This window comes from Ursus arctos, unplaced genomic scaffold (assembly GCF_023065955.2).
Source record: "Ursus arctos isolate Adak ecotype North America unplaced genomic scaffold, UrsArc2.0 scaffold_31, whole genome shotgun sequence".
NCBI classification, from domain to species: Eukaryota; Metazoa; Chordata; class Mammalia; order Carnivora; family Ursidae; genus Ursus; species Ursus arctos.
Genome location: NW_026622997.1, coordinates 4,839,498 through 4,865,517, shown reverse-complemented (window position 1 = coordinate 4,865,517; position 26,020 = coordinate 4,839,498). Strand labels below are relative to the sequence as shown.

At 52.8% G+C, this 26,020-nt stretch overlaps 2 protein-coding genes across 9 annotated transcripts; both read right to left on the bottom strand.

The window, feature by feature from the left end:
* Nucleotides 1-103: 103 nt before the first annotated feature.
* On the bottom strand, nt 104-15,168 carry DHX16 (DEAH-box helicase 16). Of its 5 annotated transcripts, none has more exons than XM_044388696.3 (20): nt 14,747-15,168; nt 13,340-13,587; nt 13,081-13,243; nt 12,720-12,776; nt 8,987-9,241; nt 8,610-8,813; nt 8,341-8,532; nt 7,360-7,470; nt 7,073-7,188; nt 5,306-5,516; nt 5,017-5,115; nt 4,755-4,907; nt 3,187-3,327; nt 2,853-3,015; nt 2,632-2,750; nt 2,451-2,518; nt 1,544-1,706; nt 1,297-1,449; nt 821-994; nt 104-333 (listed from the first exon to the last, which is right to left on the bottom strand). In XM_044388696.3, exons 1-20 carry the CDS (start codon nt 15,152-15,154, stop codon nt 205-207), a joined length of 3,327 nt encoding a protein of 1,108 aa, XP_044244631.3. In that variant the 5' UTR covers nt 15,155-15,168; the 3' UTR covers nt 104-204. The 5 variants fall into 5 exon arrangements, with proteins under 5 accessions (XP_044244631.3, XP_026367106.4, XP_057160900.1 ...); XM_026511321.4 differs by having other exon boundaries at nt 1,288-1,449; nt 14,747-15,167; XM_057304917.1 differs by lacking the exon at nt 14,747-15,168 and having other exon boundaries at nt 1,288-1,449; nt 13,324-13,407.
* A 1,888-nt stretch (nt 15,169-17,056) lies between these two features.
* On the bottom strand, nt 17,057-25,879 carry PPP1R18 (protein phosphatase 1 regulatory subunit 18). Of its 4 annotated transcripts, none has more exons than XM_057304915.1 (4): nt 25,649-25,879; nt 22,967-24,823; nt 18,604-18,814; nt 17,057-17,947 (listed from the first exon to the last, which is right to left on the bottom strand). In XM_057304915.1, the coding sequence occupies exons 2-4, from the start codon at nt 24,578-24,580 to the stop codon at nt 17,928-17,930; spliced, it is 1,845 nt and encodes a 614-aa protein (XP_057160898.1). In that variant the 5' UTR covers nt 24,581-24,823; nt 25,649-25,879; the 3' UTR covers nt 17,057-17,927. The 4 variants fall into 4 exon arrangements, with proteins under 4 accessions (XP_057160898.1, XP_026367105.1, XP_057160899.1 ...); XM_026511320.4 differs by having other exon boundaries at nt 22,967-24,608; XM_057304916.1 differs by having other exon boundaries at nt 22,967-24,720; nt 25,649-25,760.
* Nucleotides 25,880-26,020: the final 141 nt, after the last annotated feature.

Here is a 26,020-nt window from a genome sequence, read left to right as displayed (position 1 = left end):
CCTACTTAAAATAATGCTTTCTCTCCCTTTCTCTCAATAAATAAAATCTTTTAAAAAGATAAAAAATAAATTTTAAAAAATTAAAGTAAAATTTAAAAATAAATAAAAAAAAGTTCCCACAAGCTTTATTCCAAAAATAGATATTAAATAATGTTACAGAAGGAAAAGGAGCTGGTGTTGGGTTCTGTTTGTGTCCCCTCCCCTTTACCCTAGCTCTTCTCGAGTCTTGCCTATTTTTTTTGGCATTTTCTTAGAATGGGGATCTTCTAGCTCCTTGGCCTTATAATAGTGGGGAGCCACCTCCAGAAGCCAACTGCTCTCAATCTCCAATACCTACAAGAGGAGAGAAAAAATCAACAGGGTTCCCCTTTTTCCAACCTAGACTCTAATGTATGTGTGATCAAAAACATTTCTTTTTTCCACCTTTGACTGCAGGGCTAGGGGAAAGGTGCCAGGCTCCAACACTATATACCCCGAGGGCAGACACCGCTACATGTCATTCAGGATCCCCAGTAAACTGTCCCTAAGCAACCTGATCATAGAGACTGTAAAGTACACTGAGGACAGAGACCACATCTGCTTTGTTTGCCATTCTCACCCCAGCATCTAAAACACCAAGATAACAGGCATTCAAATACGCACAGAATGAATATGCAGTTCTTAGATCTTCGTCGATGCCTTCCTATTTTATCCTACCTTAAATCAATGTGTTCTCCTGTTTCTCTGTTGGTCTCAGCAACTTGAACCCGGGTTTTTAGCTTGCTAGGATCCCACCTCCCCACACATCTTCACCGTCCTGGGCAGGGGACGGTCCCCTCACCTGTCTCATGAACTCCTTGGTGGTCAAGACAAGTTCATGGTAGAGCAGCCAGCGTGGCTGTTCCTCAAAGAGTGAGGAGTTGGGGTGAATGAACACTGTCTGCTGCTGTTTGACTGTGCGATAGCCGCTACGAGTCAACCGGGCCGTGTGGTAGAAATAACCAGCTGTGATGGCCTGAAGGGCAGACAGGAAAGAAAGTCAACAGGAAAGCCACACATCCATGGACCCTAAGCACTCACTGCCTTTTTAGTTCAGGCTTCTGGAGAACTAGAAAGGTAAGGAATGCATGTAGAACCCACGGAGAAGGGCCCTTCAGTTGGTCTGGGGAGGAAAGCACAGAAGAGCCCACCTTCCACAGGGGAAGAGGGCATAGCCTCAGGCTGGAGGAACTGCTGCGGGCCCCCAGAGCAGCTCGCTCTGTAGATGAGGGAGTGTGGCGAACAGCAGTAGACTAAAAAAACACTAACCTTGCGTACCCGGATGTAGTCCCCCTGGCAAGAGCTGAGACCAACTTCCACGCGTTCCAAGAGCCCCTCCAGCTGTTCCCGCACGTCCCGGGCTCGGCGCATTGATCTGAACTGTACGAAGTTCTCATAGCACCACTGGGAAGAGTAACCACTCTCAGCCCACTATAAGGACGGTTAAAAAAAAAGTGGGAGTTAAGTATACAGCAGACCCAGAGTCCTTGTGCCTCCCTCATTTCTATCACCCAAGCCCAGTGACCTGTGTATAAACGTTCAGCAGAACCAGGTGGTCTCCACCAGGGAGGAAAAAGTTGACACGGGCATTGTCAGCATGGACAACCTTGTCCTTGGGTCGGTAGAAGATGGAGTTGTTGACAGACAGCATGGCAGCCACCGTCAGGATCTCTTCTGAACAGCTATATCTGGGGAAGGAAGGGCAAACCAGGACGGTTCAAAGGAAGACACACAGGAACAGACACGCGGTAAGGGGCAAAGTGATCACTGTGTGTAGATGTGTCCTCACATGGAGACTGCCATTGGGATAATGGCTACAAATCAGAGTGGACAGATTTTGGTGGCAGTGATGGCAGTACAGGTGTCGAGGAGGTGGGCTGTAGATGGAACAATAGCAGAGGAGGGCTATCTGTGGAAGGCGGGGCAGGAAAACCAGGGACTTCTGAGGGTAGGAAGGACTTCTGCAGGAGGAAGGTGCGTAGGACGTGCATCAGGGAAAAACAGCACTTCGAATTCATGTAATGACCTCTGACCTCAACTACGGCAGACGAATGGCATTTAAAGGTGGTCCCTGCACAACTACATCTAAATGTTATAGTCCAAAACCTCAGGAACGAGGAAGTCCCCAAACCAGCCCACACACAACACTCCTCACAGGTGCTAAGTCTTCCACATCCATTCATGCCCCCAAATTTTGTTTGTCAATCTTACTCTTTTGATAAGTGTCTTACTGCCCCTTGTGAGCCTCAAAAGGGGCAGTAAGAGTTTTCTAATAACTTATTTGTTAAAGAACAATACGGTAGGGAGAAAAAGAGGAAAAAGAGCAAGGTAACAAAAATGGCCCCAAGAGACAGAAGGAGGCATAGCCAGTTTGTGTGCTGGGGGCCTGGCCAGAGTGGTGGGGGTGGCGGTAGGTAGGGTGCGGTGCTTACTTCTCAGAGGCCAGGATCATTTTAGACAGCATGGGGTCCACTGGTAGCTCTGCCATCTTTCGACCAGACTAAGGAGAGGAAAAGAGTTGAGGCCAGTCCTCCCTCAGGTGTCCCTTCGCCACTCAAGAGGTCACCCCAACCCCTTCATCCTGCCCCAGCCCATGCAGCCCTCCCACCTCACCGTGGTGAGCTCCCCAAGGTGGTTGAGGGCTCCCAGGGCATACAGTTGCTCCAAAGCCAGCAGTAGGGTCTCATATGGTGGAGGGTCCAGGAAATCGAAGTGCATTAGGTCATGGATCCCTGAAGAAAGATGTGAGGGAGTAGAACAGTTTCTCTGCAGGGATCAGTGACTCTAGCCCCACCTCCCTCCTCTCTCAGGAGGACTGGGGGACCCCAAATAACCTAAGCTCTTGAGCAGCAACACAACATTGCCCAAGCTGGTCCTCTGGATCTCCGGCACAGTGGTTTCCTCCAGCTCGTGCTGATAGGCCCAGGCAGTATACAGGCGGAAGCACTTCCCGGCAGCCACCCGACCCGCCCGACCGGCCCGCTGATTGGCTGAGGCCTGGAAAGAAAGGAGAGGCAGGCATGCTGACAACTGGAGAGGGAAAAGAGAAAGGGCAATATTTATGCAAGAAATCTGAAAGGATGTAGGCTGCTTATTCCCTGTCCTCTAAGAAGCTCCCACAGGCTTCTGAGTTGAACCCTCCCCACGGAGACACTGCTGGAGCCCGACCTTGCTGCAGGGTGTGACAGTGAGGGATTCCATGCCCGTGCGAGGGTTGTAGCTCTTCTGCTTACAGAACCCTGGATCCAGCACATAAATGATGCCTTCGATGGTGAGCGATGTCTCAGCGATGTTTGTTGCCACAACCACCTGCGTGAGAGGGTGCAGAGTCACCTGGGGACCACACCCACCAAGTCCCCTAGAAAAAGTAATCCGGGAGATTAGAGAAGCAGGTGCAGATAGGGACAGGAGCTGAGGGGATTAGCGTCTAAAGTCAGAAGAGGGGGACAAGGCCAGGCAGGAGTGAGGGAGACTAGGGATGAACAGGGACATAATGTGGAAAGGAAATGGGAGAAGAAGGGTTAGAATTGTTTTCAGAGATGGGAGAGTAGGTCCAGGTTCCTGCCTCCATCCACCAGCACTTTCACATTCATCCTCATCCAGGACTTCCTGCATGTGTCTCCCTGCCTCTACTCCTGGAACCTCCTTATCTGGCATCATTCTGGCATCCAGATAGCCCTTTAAAAATGTAAACCTGTCACATCACTAACCCCGTCGGTCAATGGCTTCCCGTCCTACTTGAGGATCACATTCAAGCCCTGTGAGGCCCTGAGTCCTCTAGCCCTGGCTACCGTTCTGACCTCACCTCCAGGCATTACGGGCTCCCTCGCTCCACTCCTGCACACTGCTGCTCCCTGGGTGGTCTGAGCACACACTCCTCCCTCGGGTCCTTCGCATGAGCTGTTCCCTCTGCTGGACACGCTCACCTCCCACATATCAGCCTGGTTCCCTCCCTCACTGGGTTCAGGCCTCAGCTTCCCTTTCCCCTTACTGGAGGAGAGGCCTTCCCTACACCCCAAGGAAATACCTACCTGCCGTTCCTCACTCCCACTCCCCTGGAGTCAGTCCCCATCTCCCCATGTACCTCTCCACAGCATTGGTCACAAGTCAGCATTGTGTGTGTCCCACTGCCTCCTAACTTACGTTAGACCATAAGCTCTGTGAGGCTAGGGACTTTGTTCTGTTCATCATTGTATCTTCATTCCCTAGAACAGTACCTGGCATGTGGGAGGAGCTTGTTAAATATTTGCTGAATGGAAGTTACAATCTTGCTCAAAACCCTCTGATTGCCACCCAATCGTCTGAAGTCCAAATGCTTCCACCTGCTATCAAAGGCCCTCCCTAATCTCAGTCCAGTTGTTTTCACCATGTGACTTGTCCCCTCAACCTTCTAGATTACACTCGGACCTCAAACATACCTTAAGCCTTGCTCTGGAATTCCCTACCTTTTTTCTTAAAGATCCAGATCAAATCCCATCTTTCAGCACAGCAAGGACCTCGCTTCTCCTCTGCGCCTCCACAGTGCTGACTTACCGGGTCATGGATTCGGCTGTGTCTCGGTTCATGCCGAATTCATCCTCTCTCTCCAGCTCTGGAGGGGAGAGACTGACTACTACGGAGTCTCATGGCTGCAGCAGGGCCCAGGACACACCCTGCACAGGGCAGGCACATACTCTCTTGTTCACTACTACTTGTGTGAACTACAGGGGTAAAGAACGTGGGTTTCCCCAACTGACCTTTCGTGCCCCAGGGGGCGTGGGCTGGAAGATACGAGCCTGCATGTCAGAAGGCAGGTTGGCATAAATGGGTAACACCAAGAGCTCCCGGATTTTGGAGCCCAGGCGGCGGCAGCGATCCTGGAGCATCTCACAGGCGGCCTCAATCTCCTCCTGGATTTGGGACGGAAAGAGCAGCACAGGTCCCAGAGTGACAGAGGCCTACCTGCCAGCTCTGTCTTCCCCTGGGGTACATCGTCACCCCTCCTCCCGCGTCTCACACCTGTCCTGTCAGGAACACCAGGATATCCCCAGGGGGCTGGGTCACATGGATCTGCAGCACAGACACTACACAAGCTTCCAGGTAGTCAGCCTCCGGAGCCTAGGGATGAGGAGGAGAGGGGTCACAGGAAGGCCATCTGTCTAGGAAACTTCTTCTCCCAGCTCAATAACCAGTTTATCCTAGTTCCCCTTTGGACTCTTCATTTCCCCTTCCCTCCTTGGGACAACCTTCTCCAAAGGCCCAAGCTTTGCTGCCTCACATTTAAGCCCATCCTCCCTGAGGGGAGCACCTTGGTATAGAAGATGTCAACTGGAAACCTGCGTCCAGGGATTCGGAAGACAGGGGCGTCATCAAAGAAGGTGGAAAAGCGGGCAGTGTCCAGTGTGGCTGAAGCCACCAAGACCTTCAGCTCAGGCCGGAAGCGAGCAACATCTTTGATTAACCCAAAAAGAATGTCTGTGTGTAGGGTCCGTTCATGCGCCTCATCTACCATCACCACACTGGGGAAAGAACAGGGGAACAGTGAGCCAGGAAGTTGGCCAGGAGAGGACAACAGGATCCCCTGGACAAGGGCACAGAGGGAAGCGAAGAGCCCAAAGGTGAATGTGGGAGGAGGGGGTTCCAAAGAGAAGCCAATCACCCCAGTTAAGGAAGACCAACAGAAAGTTAAAAAAGACCAAGACCCCACAGTCTGCAGCTTCTCCCAGCCTGAGAAGACAACAGCAGCCAAGATTTGGAGGCTGGAAGCCAAGGCCAGGACCAGTCAGACATCCTCTCTGGGTCAGAATTACAGGTTACAGTCAACAGAAGTAAGAGTATCTGTTTTAAGGGGGAAAAAAGTGAGAGCAGGGCCTCTTCGAATAGGGCTGGGCTCCCCAGGCTGGCTGGGAATGAACCATGATTTGAACGGCCCAGGAGCTGTTGGACATCCCTGTTGGCCCTACCGCCTCCTTCTGGGGAGAGGGACCAGGTAAGCCTTTCTACCCCAACCTTAGAGATCTCTGCACGATTCTTGGTCTCCTCCCTAGTTATCTGGGTGCCACGTCTTCTTTATCCTTGTTCAAGTCTTTGGATTTCCAGGTGACAGCCAAGCCTGCAGGAGCTCACCCCTGACTATGCTGGTGAAGTCCTCAGCTGTTCCACAAAGCATGCTGGCTTGATGGGAAAACCCTACACCCCAAACACTCTTGCATTGGCTAGCCTTCCATGGGTTCTGAGATTTTTGCAAGGGACGTGAAGGCTCAAATCATATTTGTCCTATTGTTCCATTTGTGATCTTCTAAGACCAGAATTCCACAGCTTCCTAAGACTTGAGAAAGCACATGCTGCTTGGCTGGCCTGACCCCAGCACCAGCCAGGCACAGATCCCTTCTCTTCCAAACTCACGTTCATCCAAGCCCTGCCTGGCCAACACCAGCACTGAGAACTCGTTATTCACAGACCAAGCCACTCCAAGACCCGGGCCAAAGGCCTAAGAGTGAGGGCCACAGCACACCTACAGCCCCTCCAATCTCCACCGCTCTGGCTTCTTAGTATTGCCCTGACAACTGTCTCCCCATGACCTCTCCCATGGTTGCTAGTTGCGCTCTCTGGAGTCATGTGAAACAAATCTGACTTCTTTGTCCATGTAACAGCCCTTCCCATATTTAGAGGGAACCAGGATGTCTCCCCTGAGTTTCTCCTCTCTAAGCTGAACATTCTAAGTTTCTTCAAAGGGTCTTCATGTGGCTTTTTAAGTCTCTACAGCACCACTCTACCATCCTGGGGTTTTCTAAACTCTGGAAGCAATTGGGGAGGGAGGAAAGGATTTCTCTGCAGTCTCTTCTACCCCATCTCCATGCACCTGCAGGTCAGTCCTAGGACCGTCCACACCATAAAGATTCAAGAACTGGTGCGCTAGTTAGAAGATAAACACCAAACTAACTGGAAAAGAAAGGAGAGAAAGGCCAGAGATTAAAGGAGCTACAGGAAGGTGCTAAAGGGGGGGGGAAGACAGTAGCCTGGATGGAAGAGAAGGCGGTGGCTCTTTCGTGGGAGACGGGGACCCTATGTGTACCTGTAACTTGCAAGGTCAGGTTCAGAGAGGAACTCCCGGAGGAGCATCCCGTCTGTCATGTAGCGGAGGACAGTTCGCTCTGACGTGCAGTCCTCAAAGCGGATGCTGTAGCCAACCTGTCAAGGGGGTCGTTAGCGATCGAGATTGGGCTGGTGCTCCCTGAAGGGAGTGCAGGGCTAGGGGATGAGGGGTCAGCGCCTGGACCTGTGGTGTGAAGCCCTGTGCAGTGTGGGCTACATCCCAGACCCTAGAGGCTCCCCTACCCCCTCAGTCCCCACAGATCTCACCTCATTTCCAAGCTTCACACCCATCTCCCGGGCCACCCGGGCAGCCACACTCATGGCTGCCACTCTCCGGGGCTGGGTGCAGGCAATCTTCATTCCTTTCTTTGTATAACCCTGAATGACAGGAGAAGAGGTTTTCCCTTTGCTAAATATGCTCCTGGGGGAGGGGGGGCACACCTGGGTGGCTCAGTCAGTTAAGTGTCTGCCTTCAGCTCAGGTCATGATCCGGGAGCCCTGGGATCGAGTCCCACAGAGGGCTCCCTACGCAGTGGGGAGCTTGCTTCTCCCTCTCCCTCTGTGCCCCCCGCCCCGCTCATGCATGCTTGTTCTCTCTCAAATAAATAAAAATCTTTAATAAATAAATAAATATGCTCCTGGAGCCCAAGATAATTCAGAGAAAGAAGGTGTAAATGCACAACAGGGCGGGGGAAAGGAGGGAACAGACAGAAACTGAAAACCACACCACCAGGGCAAACATATAGGACAGCAGACCCTAGGGCCCTCAAGGGCATCCCCACCCAGCCCTGAGAGTCCCAGCCTTTTGGGTAATCATAGTCAGGCTCAGCTAGATTTGAGCTGGAGAAGGACAGACCAGCTGGGGCAGACCCAGAAGCAAAGGTGAACAAAAGAAGGTGAAAAAGCAGGAAACTGAGTCCTCTGACTTCTTGTTCTTTGGCTCTCGCAGAGGAGCCATGGCTGAGCTGGTTGGTGCGGGAAGGTCCCCAGCCTACCATCTATCCATCTACAGATCTTTCCAACAGGAACGTTGGAACTAGACACAGACACAGTGGCAGAAGTGAGAACAGAAACATGAAAAGGGTTTGTCCTTATTCTTAAGAAACTCCCAATTTAGTGGAAAAGACTAAATGACTAAAGACAGAGAAGGTAAGCGACTACTCAAAACAACATGTAAAAGGAGGTCTGACAGGACTGTGCTTGTCAAGGGTCGGAGCCCGGCAACCTGGAGGGTGTGGATGACTGTACCTCCTCAAAGAGATACTGCGGGATCTGGGTGGTCTTCCCGGAGCCCGTCTCACCCTCGATGATGAGGACCTGATGGTCAGCAATAGCAGCCAGGAGCTCCTCGCGGAAGGGGAACACCGGGAGGCTGCGGCGGACAGCCTGGATGGACTCCTTCTGCTGGGCCTGGGTTGGAGGCGGTGGACCTGACGGCTCCTGAGGAGAAAGAGGGGCACGAGCTTCAGGGCCGGCTTCCCGACCTCCTTAGAGTGTCTCAGAGTTCTCCTGCTCACCTCATCGCCCTGGAGCTGAGTGGCCCGGACAAACTCAATGGTCTCCTCTTCCTCCAGCACCAGCTGGTACTTGGGCTCCTGGGAGGCAGCATCTCGGGCCCCAAACTTCAGGGACGCTGCCCCCAGCCGGGCCTCCTCCCAGCGCCGCTGCTCCTCCCCAGGGGCGCCGGACTCCTCCTCCACCAGATCTACAGCTCGTGCCGGCTGCGGGAGAAGGACACGTGAAGACGGAAGATGCCCCCTTCCCAGTCACTACCCCCACCCACTGGGAAGGGCAAGACAAAGAAGGGGCCAGCCAAGGCACTGTCCAAGGCCCTGAAGACTTCCCTCCCCTCAGCTTGGGGACCAGGGCCAAAGTGGACTCTGCTTCGCCTCACCTGGCCTCGGGTCTCCTCGGGCATGTGGTAACGATTGGTGGCCTCCAGCTTCTCCTGCTCCCCAGCCGCCCGGTACTCTCGGGCCAGATCCCGAACTCGCCGCTTATATTTGAGCTCCCGCCGTTCATGTCGGCTCAGCTCCACATCCCCAAAAAGGAACTCCTCATCAGCCAGCTCAGCCTCCAGGTCCTCAAGCTTCTCTCGTTCCCGCTTAGCCAAGTACTCTCGGCGGGATTTCTTCCGCAGCTCGGGGACCTGGGTTAGGACAGGGAAGCCAAATTATCTCGCTGGAACAGCAACCCCTTTCCTTACCACCCGCAAGAGCGACAAATCCCCTGAAAGGCCAGCAGTGTCCCTTGGCAGCGTCCCACCTGAGTAATGGTGTGGCCAAGCTGGGCCTGTCTGAAAGCCACACACTGACCCCACACACTATCTTCTAGCAGCACAGTCCAGCCGGAAGGGCCTTCTGGACAGCCTCACCATCTTTTGTCAGCACAGATACACTAGGGCAATTATTTGAATATTTTAGATTTTATTCTTACTGTTTTATTCGACTTAGTGGAAAGGAGGAAAACAAAAGGATTAATAAAAGCCTTTCGAAGCACAGGTCAATCTGAAAACAAGTGAGACTACTAGAAACCACGGGATGCGCCAACAGGAGGTAATCTTCAGCCTCAATGAGAAGCTCCCTGGTCTGAAATCAAATGACCATAGTTTGGGAAAAAGGGCAATACACACAATATACAAAAACCCTGGAAGTACAGCATCCGAGAGTGTTTCTGTAAGGCAAGATGTAATCAGAAACGCTTAGCCTCTGGGACTACCCTCTCCCCGCCTCGTACGATGTGTCATCTGGCTTCTACGTGTTTCCTTTGACAAGACCTTTTCAGGGCACATTATGGAAGACAGTAAAAGACTGGCAACATCCTTAAGGCCTTTCTCAGCTCTCCCCATGAGCCCTCCCACTGTGGCAACACCGTCTTCCCTGTGATCAAAACCTTCTCCTCTTCTGTGGTGGCAAAACCTCATCAAGCCCTCTCCTCGAGGGCCCCAATTCTATTTAATTGCTTGGCTTTTCTTGTTTGTTCTGTGAAGACTTAAAAGGAGTTTATGCTCATGATCTAATCTGAGCACCACAATCAAATACTCTTTCAACCTGATGGGGGAAGCAGATGGATGTTCTTTTAAAATACGGGCAAAAAACCAGGGCAATTTCAGGGGCACCTGGATGGCTCAGTCAGAAGAGCATGCAACTTTTGATCTCGGGGTCCTGAGTACGAGCCCCTCATTGGGTGTAGAAATTACTAAAAAAAAATAAATAACAACAAAAAAAAAACCTAACTCAGAGCAACTGGAGTATCAAAAAGAAAAATGATATGCAACTGTAAAATTTTGAGAAATAAAAATTCATGAGACCAATGTGACACATATACACACAAAAAATGGGAAAAAAGCTTTTGCTACCAGTGAGGCTTCTTCTTTTTTTTTAAGATTTATTTATTATTTATTTTTTAGAGACAGAGAGAGAGCATGAGTGGGGAGGTGCAGAGGGAGAGAGAGAATATCAAGCAGACACTGTGCTGAGCTCAGAGCCCCGACGTGGGGCTCGATCTCCCAACCCTGAGATCATAAGATGAGCTGAAATCAAGTCAGATGCTTAACTGACTGAACCACCTAGGTGCCCCATTTGCCCTGACTTTAAGAAGGAATTGTAGCTCATTTCTCTGTTGTGTGGTTGTTTTTGTTTTTAAGACTTATATCTTTATTAGAGAGGGGCGCCTGGGTGGCACAGCGGTTAAGCATCTGCCTTCGGCTCAGGGCGTGATCCCGGCGCTGGGGGATCGAGCCCCACATCAGGCTCCTCCGCTATAAGCCTGCTTCTTCCTCTCCCACTCCCCCTGTTTGTGTTCCCTCTCTTGCTGGCTGGCTGTCTCTGTCAAATAAATAAATAAAAAATCTTAAAAAAAAAAAAAAAAGACATATATTTATTAGAGAGAGAGAGAGAGCCGAGCACGAAACGAAAGCAGTGGGGGTGGGGGATGGGGAAGACAAGGGTTAAGGAGAGAAGCGGACTCCTCCCTGCGCCCGGGGGGATCTCACCACCCTGAGATCATGACCTGAGCCGAAATCAAGAGTCTGATGCTTAACTGACTCACACAGGCGCCCTGCTCATTCCTCCTAACTGTTGAAACCTCTTCTTCATATAAAAAGGTTAGCCAATAAATGTAGAAGGAATGTCGGACTCCAAAAATCGCCTTTTGCAATCCCCAGTGAGACAGCAGACTTAGGACAGGATTAGTCATAGTTATACTAAACCCATGAGATGAACGGCTGCCGGCAGAAATGCTACCTGCACTAACAGGTATACAGCCGGCGCGTCCCCCCGATGTGGTGTAATGTGAAGTGCACACCGCCACCCAAGAAGTGCTCCCGTCACAACTTTTTAATCTGCGTTGAGGCAAGATTTAGACCCAACTTCCACTTTAAAGGGAACACAGGGCATAGAAGAACTCAACGCCACAAAATAAGAGTCAGATAAACCCAGAATGTGGGGCATGGTACAAGATGAGAGAGAATAGGAAACAAACATGAGTCTGAACCACCAGATGCAATGCATGAAACCTGACAGGGTTCTGGTTTGGAAAGAGCAGTTACTAAAGACGTTTTCAGGTAACTGGGGAAATTTTATTGTGGACAGGTTTCTCGTTGATACATGAGAATTACTGTTCATCTTCTGGGGGATGACAATGGCGCTGTGGTTTTAGAGCACAATGTCTTCATTCTTAGGAAATACGTGCTGATGGGATAAAATGCCATGATGTCTAAACTCTTTTAAAAGTTTAGAAAGAAAAAAAAAGCCCACACTTACACAGCCCTTGCAAATACTACACATATTAGCCATTTCTGAATCTGAATACTTTATGAGTGTTTATTATATTCCTCTCTCAACTTTCCTGTTTGCTTGGGAGTTTTCATGATTGAAAAGGAAAGAAAAATCAAATTCTGGCAAATAAAAACATTATAACCATACTGACAGATATCTCAGAAGTCTCTGACCATAGTCATTTTGTGGGGTGGGTCATGAGATAGCTTGGTCAGGGGAGACCTCAGTTCCACTAGCCATTTTTAGGGCATCAAGAGTCTCAAAATTCTTTTGAGAAACCAAAGTGTGACCTTACTTGGGAAGACCAGGCCTTTGGAAAACCACCTACCCTACCAGAACTCACACCATGACAAGTTCAGTTCATGAATTACAAGGGCTGTGTCCCCATTCAGAGAAAAGAAACTCAGGAAACTAGAAGAAGATCACAAGACCATGTTTGGGATAGAGGAATTCGATGGCAGCAAGGTATTTGGAATTGGGTGTGCCCAAGGTGACCGGACAGCACATACCTCAGCAGTGGGACAGCTGCCCTGCCCCTGTCCTCCAGCCAGCCCCTTGGACGTTCCAGCTGACTTTTGATTACATCTCCTTAAGTCTCAGGGAAAGCGCACATCTCCCTCCCGAACACTGTGTGATTCAGATCCTAAGGAGTAAGAGGGTTTGTGGGCAGCTTCCTTCCCTCTACAACTTAAGGTTGTCCTTGGCAGGCTCCTGTCAACACAGACCTGACAGCCCATCAGCATCCCCACTGTACTTTCTTTGTGTCCTTTTTCCCTACCCCAGACCACTTCATCAGAAAGTTTTTCCTTTCTCCTTCTGATGGTTGGCTTCCTGGGCACTAGGGCTCACCATGGCTTTCCGGTCTTCCTCAGCCATCTTGAGGCGCTTCTGAGCCTCTTCATAAGCCTAGAGAAGAAACCAAGAGTGGAGGGCTGTGAGGCCAAAATCTCCCACAGCCACTCCCCCTCCAGAATCACAAGGATCATTCGGATATACCAATGCATAAAGAAATGGCCCTTCTCAGTGAGGGCTCTCTAGGGCTATAGGTTTGGCAGAGGGTCGCCATAGCCAGAGGACCCAGGATAGAGCTGACCGTCACCAGAGGCCATCCTGGTCTTCATGGAGATCACTGTCTCTGCCATCACAGCCAACCTCAGATTTGACCCAGGGATCTTTCTGGGGATTTACAGAACACGCTGCTGCTATGCACCTTCTTGTCTGACCGCTCCAGGACATTGCGAGTTCGATCCTTGTCCCGCTGCCGAACCCGCTCAGCGAAGGCATCGCGTTCTTCCAGGTCCTGAAGGCGCTCTCGCTCGGACCGCTCCCACTCATCCTCCGACTCTGGCTTCTCAGTCTGCTGTTTACTCCCCCTACAGCCCAGCCCGAAGGATTACATAAGGCCTCCTAGGAGGCTTATCACCCCCTCATCCCCTGTCCCATCCTTTCTCACCCTGCTTCTGATTTACCCTGTCTTTCTCTTCCCTTTCTCAGAAATCTCTTCCTCCTCTTCTTCTTCCTCCTCCTGACATTTCTTCCTGAGGTGTTTCCGTTTTTTACGCTTCTTCTGGAGACTGCTCCCAGCTCTGCCTACAGTCTCCTCGCTGCTCTCCTCACTGTCTTCCAGCAACTTATAGGATCGGTTCTTCTCCAGCAGGGCTCGGGCCTCTCGCTCGGCCACCCGAGCTGGCTTTTCTACCAATGCCTTCCGTGGTACCTACCAGAAGGGAAGATAATGGGATGTGAGCAACTCCTGATCTCCGCCAACCTACTTTGCCCCATTCTGAATTTAAGGAATGACCTGATCTTAAACCAGCCTTCGTTGTCTCTTTTCACCATGGCTTCACACCATGTTCATTTCCCTGAATTGGGCCTCTCAATTTCTGAACCTCCTTGCTGTCATTCACTTAACAAACGTTTACTAAAGCCTGTCTGAAGCACCAGGTACTTGCCAGGGACCAAGGACACGGGAATAAACAAAAGACAACAATTCCTGCCCTCACGGAGTTTATTTTACATTCTCAAAACCAATTCTCAATTGTTCAGCCTCTATTCTCCCCCACGACTAAGTCATCCCTATGCAAGAACTGATATGCTACAAGGATTGGTTTGCAGAGGCCTGTCATAAGCTTGGCACTGTACCAGATTCCAGGCATACATGCTAAACAGATTTACATAAAGTCCCTATCTTCATACCACTTAGGTTCTAAACTCATCTCCCGCCAGGCACCATACGTGACAACTAAACAGGTTATCTGCCATTCAACGAACATGCTGAACACTTTCACTCTTCCATATACTTACTAAGCACCTGTTCTGTAAGGTGCTGTCAGGTGGGAGAGATACAAAGACAAGAAATACAAAGTCCTGGCCTCACCTTTACACCTTTATTCCTTCCTCCTTCTCTACCAGACAGATTTTGGGGAATCCTTGGGCCTGCTTCCCCTGATCACTACCCCAACCTTTTCTGCCCTTCCACAGCACTTCTCACACATCTCTTCTATAGCCTCGACCATCGGATTCACCTGGAAACTAGTTAGAAATGCAAAAACTAAGATCCCATCCCGAAACTACCTAATCGGAATCTGCATTTTAATAAGGGTCCTGGATGAGTCGCATGCATATTAAAGTTCGAGAAACACTGTTCTGTAACACTTAACCCTCTTTGAACTTCTCCCCAGAGCTGGACGTCTAGCACCTAGCACAGTACCCGGGCGACAACGGACAAAAGCCAGGTGCTTGTGAACTGAGCTTACTTAATTCCCGAAAGGACAGTTAGCCCAGCCTCACCTGGACAAACAACCTGGGGCCCCTCCCCTGCTCCACCTCCTCTCCCGCCGCTCCCACGCCTGGCCCCGCCGCGCCCCTCTCGACACCTTGTTCCAGAGCCTCAGGGCGAAGTCCCGTGCCGGCCCGCTGAGGTCCAGGGTATCGGTGTCTCGCAGGCGCTGCACAAACTCCTCGGCCGAGGCGCTGCGCTGCGCGGTACCAATCAGGAACTGGGCCACGTGCCGCTCGCTCAGCCCCAGCACCGAATGCAGCTCGTCCTGCACCCAGCGCTCCAGTCCAGCCGGCGTCGCCATGGTGACCCACGCTGCCCCGTTTCTGGCCCTGAACCGTCTCGAGTAGCCACGCTGGTGGCTGGGCCCGTCGGAGGCCTGGAGGCCTGGAGGCCTGGCTCGAGTTTGAGTTCCGCAAAGGACCTGCCTTAGGACTTTAGGGCTCGCTTTCCTACAGCCCAAAACCGTCTTCCCGGACGGCGGAGACCGGAAACCGTCGGTCATTTCCGGCCTAAGCACTACGGTGGCCGAACGAGTTCAAACCTCATGGAACCGCCCCTGAAGCTCAGGGTGAAATATTTTATTTCCGCTTCCACTAAGTCTCTCTGTCGCCCTCTGCTGGTCAGTCTGTGGATGCCTCGCTCACTCATTGATTCAACAAATGCTGTGTGCTAAGCACAATTTTAGTTGCTGGGGATACGGCAAAGAACTAATCAGACAAAAATCCCTTACTGAAGGGAGGCGGGAAGACAAAATACACAATAAATAAAACATGAAAGTCCTATGGAGCCAAAAATAATGCAAGGTTTGTGTGTGTTGGTGGGAGATTCTATCTCAAATTGTAAGGTTCGAATTGTAAGGTTCGGTCCATGCTGATGAAGGATTAGCCCATGCTGATTAGGAGTAACCTTTGCTAGTACCCGCACCTGCGCACCTGCGGCAGGAATGAATACACGTTAGACATAATCGAGGACCTCCAAGCAGGAAGAAACAGGATCTGGGGGGAAAAACAAAGGTGCCCTCCCTTTTTTTTGTGCTCTCAAAGTTATTTTTAAAACCCTCCAAACTAAGGAACGTGTAAACTGTGTTCTGCGTTTTTGCTAACAGCTTGATTAATTCACTGGTGATGCTTATTCAAAAATAAGCTGGGCTTGTTACCTTATTCTCTGCTTACCTGATGACGGTTCGACCCCGCTTCATACTTCTATGAGTAATTGGACTTATCACACACTACTGTTGGGAAATGAAATATTGCTATCCCAACAGCCATAGGTAGCTCCTTAGCACTGACTTCTTAGATGCATTGTTTTCTGTTTCTGAGATGGACTGTGGGCACCCCTGGCATCTCAGAGCTTCCTGCCTCTCTGGTTTCTTGGGTCATAACTGATTAGGATCTTTACCTAATTAGCTACTAGCGTAAGCATTGTTTCCCTCCATACTCATATCCTCTCTAAACTGGCTCATTGTTTTAACACCTTCTTGTTCCTTTGCTAGTAAATTAAAGACTGGTATATGTTTAAGATCAATATGTCTGATTTATTTTGTATTTAGTAAAAGGGAGTCTCTCTGACTAAGCTGAGAAAACTCCTGTAGTGGTAGGACTGTAACTACTCAAACATGTCTTTACTACCCTAGCAAACTGAAAAAAAAAAAAAAAAAAAAAAAAAAAAAAAAGACCTTATAAGTAAACTACAGATCTGCCATATTTGTAGAAGAAATTCTTTGACATGGAAAATCTCTCAATTAACTGTAGTTGGGGAACAAAGCCATGAATTATCCATAGTTCTTAATTAAGCCTTTAGGAATATAAACCCATTGTCTATCAGAGACTCTTGTTCAGGAAACCGCACTTCTGTGCCTACATTATATTTTGCAGCAGTTTTAGACTTATTATTTATGGTCCTGAGTCTTGGAGTGAATGCCCCCAGGTTAGCCGTTGTTATACACTAACTAGCTGGCTGCTTCTAAATACTGGAGTCCTTGAATTCAGAGTGCCCTCTGCTTCCAATATTTTAGCTCTTTTCATCTATTCACATATTTGTTCAGTCATTCATTCTAGTAATAACTTTGCAAGTGTACTGGGAATAATTTTGTGAGGCGTGAGGATGCTTCATTAAACCCAACTGACATAGTCTACTCTTGTGGCACTTTCCGCTTAGTGGATTCCTCCTACCCTCCCTCAAACCAGTCCTTTTCCTGCCAGTCCTTTGAGAAACAGGTACGGGGCTCTCCCAGAGCCCTTTCTTCATGTCAGCGCTGAGTTTCTGTTCCATCTCCATCATTTTTCCCTCCCGGAGCCCTGGCTACTACCTCTTCATGGCCAATAGGAAGATGGGAGAGGCTTGGGATGAGAAGCACACACCATCCCCACAGCACTTTTTTCCAAAATAAGGAAAAGTGGGAGAGTTGGAGAGATCTCCATTTTATTATGGAAAACTTAAAAAATAGACAAACAAACAGGCAATTGATAAGGAAGGAGAAATGGGGGAGAAGAATTGAGGTGCCTTGTTAGTCACCCCTCACCCTTGCAATTCAATTCAGTTGTGAACCACTAGGAGGAACAGAATTAAATAACTAGATGGGGGTACAGGGTTAAGATTCCCAGCCTTCCTTCTTGGGGAAAACTGAGGTACAGTAATACTGAGCAAAAGTGGAGGCAGCCACGCCCCCAGTGAGGCCACTGCCAGGGACAGGGGAGAGGGTTCCACACGGACTCGACAAGTAGGTGTGATTGTAAACCTGGGACTTTGGCAGGTGGGGCTGGGAGCTAATGGGGTTTGTAAACCAGGCTGGTGGTGAAGAGAGGAGGCAGGAGGCATAAACAAAGGGGCAGTGGCCTAAGGAATAGGAAGGAAAGGGGCCTGTGAATGGAGTGGGGGCAGGCTGCCCAGGATGAGTGGTTAAATCCTAAGGGCCCCCAGGCGGTGGTGGAGAGTCAAGGGAGGCTGAAGGGAGAGTACACCCTGCCCATGGAGATGGAGGTGCCCCACCTCCAGCCCCGTGAGTGCTGGGATCTTCCTCAGGACTCGATGCTCACTTCTGAATCACCTAGGATGCCCCCAGCACGTCTGACACACTCAAACCAGGGACCTTTGGTGAGGGTGGAAACTGGGTGACTAGCTCTGCCCCCATAAACAGGATGAGGAAAGCAAGTTGGAAGATGCTGGTTGCCCTTCCCTGCCAAACTTATTTTCAGGGTCTCTCTGTTCTCCATCTTCTGGGCTCCAGGATCTTCAGTTCTGGGAAAGGGGTGTATAGACCCTATGTTGAAAGACGGTCACCTCCGGCAGGACTCATCTGTGGGAGAGGAGGCAATAATGGTAGACAATGAGTGAGGGCCTCTGCCACCCACCCGCCCCAGTTAATCTCCACACTGAACATGTCTGATACTGTCTTCATGCCGAGTGCTTGCTGCTACAGTAACAGCAGTCATCGCTCATTTAGCTTGCCTTCTGCGCCAGGCATTCTTACAACTCGTTTAATCACACGATGACCCCAGATCAGGCTAAGTAATTTGATATCCAGCCATAGTTCCAAGGTGCTTCATAAAAATTACTGAACCCTCTCAGTAAACCCCAGGAGGTGTTTATTATCAACCCCATTTCATAATTAATAAATGGAGGCCAGAAGTCAGGTGATTTCCTGGAGGTTACATACACCACAGGTAAGAAACAAGATGGACTTCAAACGCAGGCCTGTCTGACCCAAACCCTGTGTTTTTAACCACACTAGAGCTCTCAGAAAGAGTCCTGATTTTGAAATCTGGAGACCCCTTGTGCACTTCACTTCCCAAGACCTCGATTTCCCCATTTGTAAAGGAGCGGGTAGGGCTAGAGGTCCTGTCAAGTCTCTTCTAAGCCACATATTCATTAATTCCTCCCCTTCCCTCCTGGACCGCAGTGCCCGCTGGGAACACCAGGGGGTGCCATCGGACAGGCGGCGCCTCCGCTCACCCACAATCAGGGCCTTGGTGCGCAGCCCGCCCTGGAGCTCCCGCTGCAGCAGCAGCAACTCCTCCTCCTCGTCGTCGTCGTCGGGTTGGGCCGCCGTGGGGCTGGGGGCGCTGGGAGCCTCAGGCTCCGGGCCCAACTCCTCCAGCACCGAACTCTCGGAGGGGTATTGGTACGTGGTCTCCAGTGCTGTCTCGCTGAAGGAGATCTTGAGCTGAGAGTGGGAGAGAAAGGGGAGGCCCCGAGTTTAGCCCAAGGAAGCTGGCTCCCAGGGGAGCACGTGCAAGGTGGGCAGGGGAGCTGGATTTGGGCACCCTGCTGACTTTGCCCTCCGCATCCACTCTGGGACCCACGGGTCCAGTTTTCCTTTTGATACAGGCTCTCCAATCCCAGAATGTCCCTCTCCTATCATATCGTATTTCCAAAACATCAGACTTCGGCCTGAGATTTGGCAGGTGGCAGAAGGGAGTCATACAGGACTCCGGTCCCTACTCTTTCCACTGTGGGTGGTGGAAGGGTAAAAAAAAAAAAAAAGAAAATACTTGGAGATGACTCCTGTAATCAGAACTGACTCTTTGGGCATCGTAAGGGCAACCAGGAAGGCTTCCTGGAGGAGAAGGGAAGTTTGAGCTGGCAGGAAACAGCTGGCTGGAGGGAGTCCCAGTCAAAAGCAATGCCAAGTACATTGGTTTCCACACCCTCAGCCCCTTGAAGTTCCTGGGAAACCCAGGACCCTGGACACCTGCGCCCTCCTACTTCCCTCACCCTTCTATAGCTGGAGTGGACCTACAACAAAGTGGGGCTGGGGCCTGGGAGGGAAGAAGAGACCAACCAAAAGGCCCAGAGGAAACAAGACCCTCCCCTAACACACAGGGGAGATGGGCCCTTGAGTCCCTGCGAGGTACAGCTGGGGGAGGTGACAGGGCAGAGAGGAAAGTCCATGCAAACACAGGTTGGGGTGGAGAATGTACCAGGAGAGGCAGGCAGAGACAGAGTCAAAAGGCCAGAGGGGATCTGGAGGGGGCAGAAAATCCACAAACACACTGTCCCAAGAGCAGGCGAGCCCCAGCTTTCTTACTGCCTTTCTACCCTTCCCCTTTGCCCTTTTAAGAAGCTCAGGGGGGCCGGGGCAGAGTGGGATTAACTCTGGGAGCCAAAGCGATTAAGGAGACAAACAGGAGGATTCCATGTGAACTACTTGGAACGGTCCAGATGATCTACTCAGGCCTTTCCAGGCACCTGTTTGGGAAATTCAGGGCTTGGGCCCTGCATCCTTGCATCTCCACATGGGCTGGAGTGTGAGAAGAGAGAAGCCAGGAGGGTGGCTGGGCAGGTGGATGCTAAGGGCTGTATGGAATGTGCAACCTGGGTCCCCAAGGGAAGCCGGAACTCTGAGACTCCTTGGCTCCAAGCCATGCATGGCTCCTCATCTCACTGGGAGGAAAAGCCAGAGCCCGACTAAGGCCCACAGCGTATTCCCACTGCGCCATGCCCCACCTCACCTCTCAGGCATCTGCTCCCGCTCTGGCCACCCTGGTCAAGGTTCCTCAAAGTCTACCAGGGACAGTCCCATCTTGGGGCCTTCGCACTGGCTATTCCTTCTACCTGGAACATTCTTCCCCCAAATATCCCCATGGCTCTCTGTCTCCCAGTCCCCCTATTTAAAGTTCATATTCACTCCCCCAGCTTTCTGGCCCTCAAGGTTCCACTTACCCTGTTCTAATTTTTTCCCCATAATCATTTACCACCTTCTAACGTGCCAGAGAATTTACTTATTTGTGATCTTGTGTCTGCTGCCCATAAGAGCATGAAAGTTGCTACAGTGAATAAGGAAGGGTTGGTCCAGACCGCAGATGTGGTCCCCACAGAGACTCAACACTGGGGAACGATGTGGGAGGTACACAGTCTGTCTGTGGAACTGCTGGTAGAAATGAGTGACAGCAACCAGACCCCTTACATCCCAGCTTTTCAAAAGGGACCACTTCTGGTTCTGTTACTGACAGATTTACCCAAACTTCTGGGGACCCATTTGTTTTCTCTTCACATCCCCTTTTGGGATAACAAGCTCCATAGTCAATTAGCCGCTCTGAAAAAGGATTCATTTTATTTGCTCTCAGTCATGTTTGTCTTTCTTCCCCAACCCTGCTTCTCTCCTCACCACCACCCCCCCCCCGCCCCCACCCCTCACCCTCGCCCCAACTTCTGACTGGGCTTCTCAGGAATGCACGGCCTGCATGGGAGTTGGGGGTGGGGGAGATGGGAGACAGAGGGGTGTGACTCACTTGCTCCTCTCCCATCAGCTATATAAAGTCTCAAGGGGGCCAGAGAGGGGAGGAGCCCATCTCTCAGCTGGAAGGGGCTCGGGAAGGGCATTAGCCATAGGGCAGGGCTGGGATTTCTCTCCCATGGCAAGGATATGTTTGATGGCATTAGCTTGCAAACAGAAGTTATTTAGGGAAGGGGGAGGCGGTTCTCTGGTCCCCAAGCAAATGGGTTGGGTCAGAGCTGTGACAAGGCATGCTAGTCCTTGCTGAGCAGGGTGCAGAGAGAGGGAAGGAGGCCTGAGACAGGGTGGAGGGGGAGGTGTCTGGGTCTAGAAAACTCTGTGCTGCTTCTCCCCACCCCCACCCCCAGAGCAGCCAGGGCTTCCTTATTCTCTCACCACATCCTGAGCAGTTCTGGCAGGCCCAGGGCCCAGTGGTTCCCCACTCAGCCCTACCAGCCTTCCGGCCCCCACCCCAGGCTTCCTGTTTGGGTGATCTGCTTCCGGCTCCCCTACTCCCTGACCTAGGTAGGGTCACTATCACAGGTCCTGCCCTGCACTCATATGGTCCCCAGCTTTGGGCCCCAAACTTCATGCCTCCCTCTGCTCTTCCTCCCCAAAGGCACAGGCCAACCTCAATAGGACGTGACTTGTCTGAACACCTCATCCTGGCAGTCCCTGACCTACCTCCTTACATCTGCCCAGCCCAAAGGGGAAGGGGCTGGTAGCAGTCAGGGTGCTAGGAGAGACTCAGGTACCATGGCTCAGGGATGGGAGCTTGAGTTTCACATGAAGATGAATTGGGGGATCAAGTGACCCACAAGCTCAATCTGGGTCTTTGGTCCCTGTGGTTTCCCACTGACAGAGGACACACAAGAAAACCAAATCTGAGGATGTCAGATGAGATGAGGACTGGAGACTAGGAAGGGCTTCCCAGTCTCTGGGGAGATGGGTTAGGTGAAGGGACCTCTCTCTCCTTAGAGATTTTCAATCTGAAAACTGGTTGGTGTGTAAGGAAGGGGTTGGGCTGAAGCCAGAGCAAGAAGCCTGGCTGCTCCCACTTACTGCACTTTGTCCTTTTTCCAGTTTTAACCTCTGACCCTCTGCTGGCCTCAGCCCCCACCCCTGTCCCCAACGCCCATTGTATTCCCTGCTCTCAGCACAGTGCCTCCAAATTCACTTCTCTCTTTTGCTACCCCAAAGGGAGGGAGAGGCCAGGGCAGCAGGAAGAGAGGGGAAAATGGGGAAAACCAACTGCTGAGCCAGTCCTGGGGAGGGAGGGGAAGCCCAGGGAGGAAGGAAGAAGGGGAGTAAGGAGCGGGGGTATTTTGGAAGAAGAGAAAGCTTTTCTTGTCCCAAGAGAGAAGGGAGCACTGTCTAAAGCAGTGGCCCAGCTGGGGGTGTGCAACCCTGAGGTCACCCACTTCAAATGGCCTCTGTGTGCGCCTCTCCCATGGAGCAGACTCAGGGTTCAGAAGTCTTCTCTCTGCTCTCCAGCGCTATTCCATCCCCCACCCCCACCCTAGGACGTCCCCTCATTCAGCTCTGCCCCCTCTGACTTGGGACTGAGACCTTCCTCCACTCACTTCTCCCTGTCATCTCTCCCTCGAACCCCAAAGCCACCCCCTGTGCCTCTTCAGGCTTCCTGCCCCAACATCCACTCCCTGGAAGGCTGTGAGTGCCGTCAACCTGATGACCCTGCTCTCAGAGAGTCTAGGCTGCAGCCCTGGCTCAGGGCTCCCACCAGAAGGGCTGGGTCACAGACTCAGAGGAAAGGAAGGAAGGGAAGAAATGGGGTGGCGGGGGGTGGGGGTGGTGAGGAAGATGGACCCAGAGCCTGAGGGAATGAAGCGAGCAGCCTGGGCACACCCTGTGAGACACACCCAGGGACAGCACTTGATTTGCGGCAGGATCCTGGGGCTTGGGAATGAATGGAAAAAGAGCTCTACAAGGAGGAAGGGTGTGTGTGGAGGAGGAAGGGTGGTGGCAGGAATTAACAAGGAAGAGTAGAGGAGAGCAAGAACACCGGGATATAAAGAAGAAAGGAGGCCAGAGAGAACGGAAGAGCGGGCTTCGGAGAAGTCTGGCTTGGCTGCTCCCTACCTGTTTGTGGTGCCTTTCAGGGGACCCCTTGACGAGGCAGCTGCGGCTGAGTCGGAGGTAGCCCCCCAGAACCAAGATCTCCTCGGCAGTCGGGTACCGCTTCTTGCCAGCTCCAGGGACTGCCGCATCAGCTGCGGCTGGGGTGGCGGGAGTGGGGGGGGCTACAGGGGGCACGGAGCGCCGGGGGTTGACTGTGAAGGTGTGTCCACTGCGGCGAGGGGCCCCCACCCCTGGCCCTGCCTTCACCCCATAGAACAGACGGTTCATGAGGGGATCCCCAGGGGCCTGGGGGGCAGGTGGGGCTGGGGGTGGGGGAGACAGAGGGGCCGCTGGTGGGGGCCGCAGATCCACTGCTTCCTCTTCCTGCCTTCTAGAGCCTCCAGTCCCAGCGTCCTCTGGTGGGAAGGGGGAGGGCACAGAGCTGTAGTTCTGCAGGGTTCTCAGAGGCCTGCCCTGAGCCCCCGCCTTCTCCTTCTCAGCCTCCCCTTCTCCAGCCTCGGTACCAGGAGGCCCCAGATACTTCTCAGCAGAGTCTGGGGGGACTGGTTTCTGAGTTTGAGTCTCTGTGTCCCTGGGTGTCCATTCTCGAACTTTTCCAGAGTTCAGGGTCCATTTCCATCCTTCTGTCAGCCTCAGGCCCCTCTCACCATCCTCCACAGAGCTGGGCCTTTGCTCTGCTGCCTCCACTTCTCCGGAGCTGCTGTCTGGAGCCTCCCTTGTCAGGGTCTCTGACCGCTCTGTAATCTCTTCTGAGGCCAGTCTTGGAACTGGTCTCTCTTCTTTTCTCCCACATTCCTCTGAACAGTCTTTTCTTTCTTCTTCTGAGCTCAGCCTCCACTCTGATGCCTCCGGTTGTACCAAACTCTGTTCCTGAGACTCTCCAGAGTCAGGCCTCCATTTATGGGACTCTGTCAGCCCCAACTTCTGGTTGTCAGACTCTCCTGGGCTCAGTCTACTTTCCACCACCTCTTTTCTCCTGGGGCTTTGTTCTCCAGGCTCTACCAGTCTCAGAGTCCACTCTGGAGTTTCTCCGGGGCTCAGCCTCCATTTCCGGGCCTCTGACAGTCTGGAGCTCCTGTCTCCAGCCTCTCCTGGGCTCTGCCTCCAGTCCCAAGCCTCTGAAGGCCTGGGGCTCAACTCTTGGGTTCCCCCTATCCCCAACCTCCTCTCTCTGGCCTCCCTGGGACTGAGCCGCTCGTCTTTTGACTCTCTTCCCTTGGGGCTCTGATCCCGCATCTCCCCAGGGCTGGGTCTTCGCTCCCGGGCCTCCAAAGGCCCAGGCCTTCTCTCTGCAAGTAACTCTTCATTCCGCTGCTGCTGCTGCTGCTGGCGCTCCTGCCGAATGAATCGGTTCTGGTGCACCGGCCCAATGGCCTCTAGGAGGACGGCCGACTCATCTGGGTCTGGAGGTCCAGCCTCTGTAGTCCCAGGTGCAGGGCTAGGTTCTCCAGGAGACAGACCAAGCTTGGCCCTGCGGCGCTCCAGGAGCCCCCGCTTCCAGGCTGGCATCTGGGACAGACGCTCTCGCTCTGCCTTCTCCCGGCCACGAAGGGCTGCCTCCTCCTGCCGTCGCCGGGCTAGCAGCTGAAGCTTCCAGTCTGGGATGGTGGCCATGGTTGCGCTGAGGCGAGGGTGGGGAGTGCTGGGGCCAGAGAAAGGGAAAGAGAGGCTCCAGAGGCCCAGGGGGTGAGACTGGGGGTGGGGGGGAGAGGAAGTGGAGGGGGAGAGGTAGGACACAGAGATGGGCACAGGAGCTGAGGGTAAAGACGGAGGGAAAGAATGAGAAGATGGAGGGCAAAGAAAGGGGAAAACAGAAAGTAAAAAGGCTGTGGGCCAAGTGGGGGTGGGGTCGTGGCCCTGAGAGGAAGAATAGAGATTCGGGGCAAAGAGGCAGGAGTCAGATTTGGCAGTGCAGGGTTAACGGTATCAGAGACAGTCCCAAGGATGTGAGAGGAGAGAAAGGCGGAAAAAGAAGTCGGAATGAGAGAGGAGAGAGAAAAGAGTGGCCGGGGGTAAGGGGGGTAGGGTTCAGGCGAGGTTTCCCCACCGTTACCCCAGAGGCGGTTAGAGTGAAGGGAGGTCAGGGAATCCCGCCCGAGAGGAGGTGGTGGGACCCGAGGGGGTGTCGGGGAGGTGAGGAGGGGCGGGGAGTGGAGAGGTCTGGGGAGCAGGGGAAGCGGGGGGCAGAGGGGAAATGGAGCTCCGCGGGAGCCGCCGGGCGCGTCTCAGCGCGGGCCCGGGAGGTCCCGGCTCCCCTCCCAGCTCGGCTCCGGCCACGCCTCTCCGGCCCCCCAGCCGCCACCCGGCACTCCGCCCCCAGGCAGCTCGGGGGAAATACCCTCCCTTGGGGACTTTCGGAACCCGGGTGTCTGCGCTGCCAGCACGTTCCCAGAACCCCGGCGTCCACCCCCACCCCGTCCCGTCCCCACCGCCTGCCTCTCCCACCGGCCGGGCCGGGACCTTGGCGTGCGGACGAGCCACTCCACGGCTCTGCTGTCCCGAGCCTGCCAGCCCTGTGCCCGGGTCTCTCAGGGAGCCCTGGCATAGCCGGCCATTCCCACCCAGCTCGGACTGCCCGGACAGGCAATCTCGGCACAAAGAGGAGACAGCCCAAGGTTCGGGCCGGGGACGGGAGACAGGAGACACCCCCTCCCCAAGTCTGAAGCCCCTCAGTCAACTCACAAGCCAGCGGGGCTCCCAGGGGAGGGGGTGCGGAGGAGCCTGGCGTCCGGAGGGAGGAGGAGAGAGGAAGAGGAGGAGAGTGGGACCGAGGGAGATCCGGAGACAGGGCGGGGGGGGGGGGAGGAGGGAAGGAGAGGAGGAGGGAAGGAGAGGGGGAGGAGGGAAAGGGGGAGTCGAGGAGGAGGGACGGAGACAGAGACCTGGGGGCCGAGCGGGGGGTGGCGACCGCTTTGTCTGAGGACAATAGGGAGAGGGAAGGGGGCGCGGGGCGGGGCCCGAGGGGCGGGGCCTCGCTCCAGAGACCCCGCGTGGGACTAGGCTCGCGACTCCCCGTTTCCCGCCGCAACCCCTGGCCCTCGATTTCCGTCCCCA

Bases quoted from the DNA above. Each gene is read 5' to 3' on its own strand.
- DHX16 (XM_026511321.4), bottom strand. From the start codon at position 15,154: ATGACCGACGGTTTCCGGTCTCCGCCGTCCGGGAAGACGGTTTTGGGC. The intron at 7,189-7,359 runs GTGAGATCTGTG...CCCCCTTGACAG, and splicing joins GTGTGAAGCTTGGAAATGAG to GTTGGCTACAGCATCCGCTT. The intron at 5,116-5,305 runs GTGCTCCCCTCA...CCTCATCCCTAG, and splicing joins TTGACATCTTCTATACCAAG to GCTCCGGAGGCTGACTACCT.
- PPP1R18 (XM_057304914.1), bottom strand. From the start codon at position 24,580: ATGGCCACCATCCCAGACTGGAAGCTTCAGCTGCTAGCCCGGCGACGG. The intron at 18,815-22,966 runs GTAGGGAGCAGC...TCCCACTCTCAG, and splicing joins CTGAAAGGCACCACAAACAG to CTCAAGATCTCCTTCAGCGA.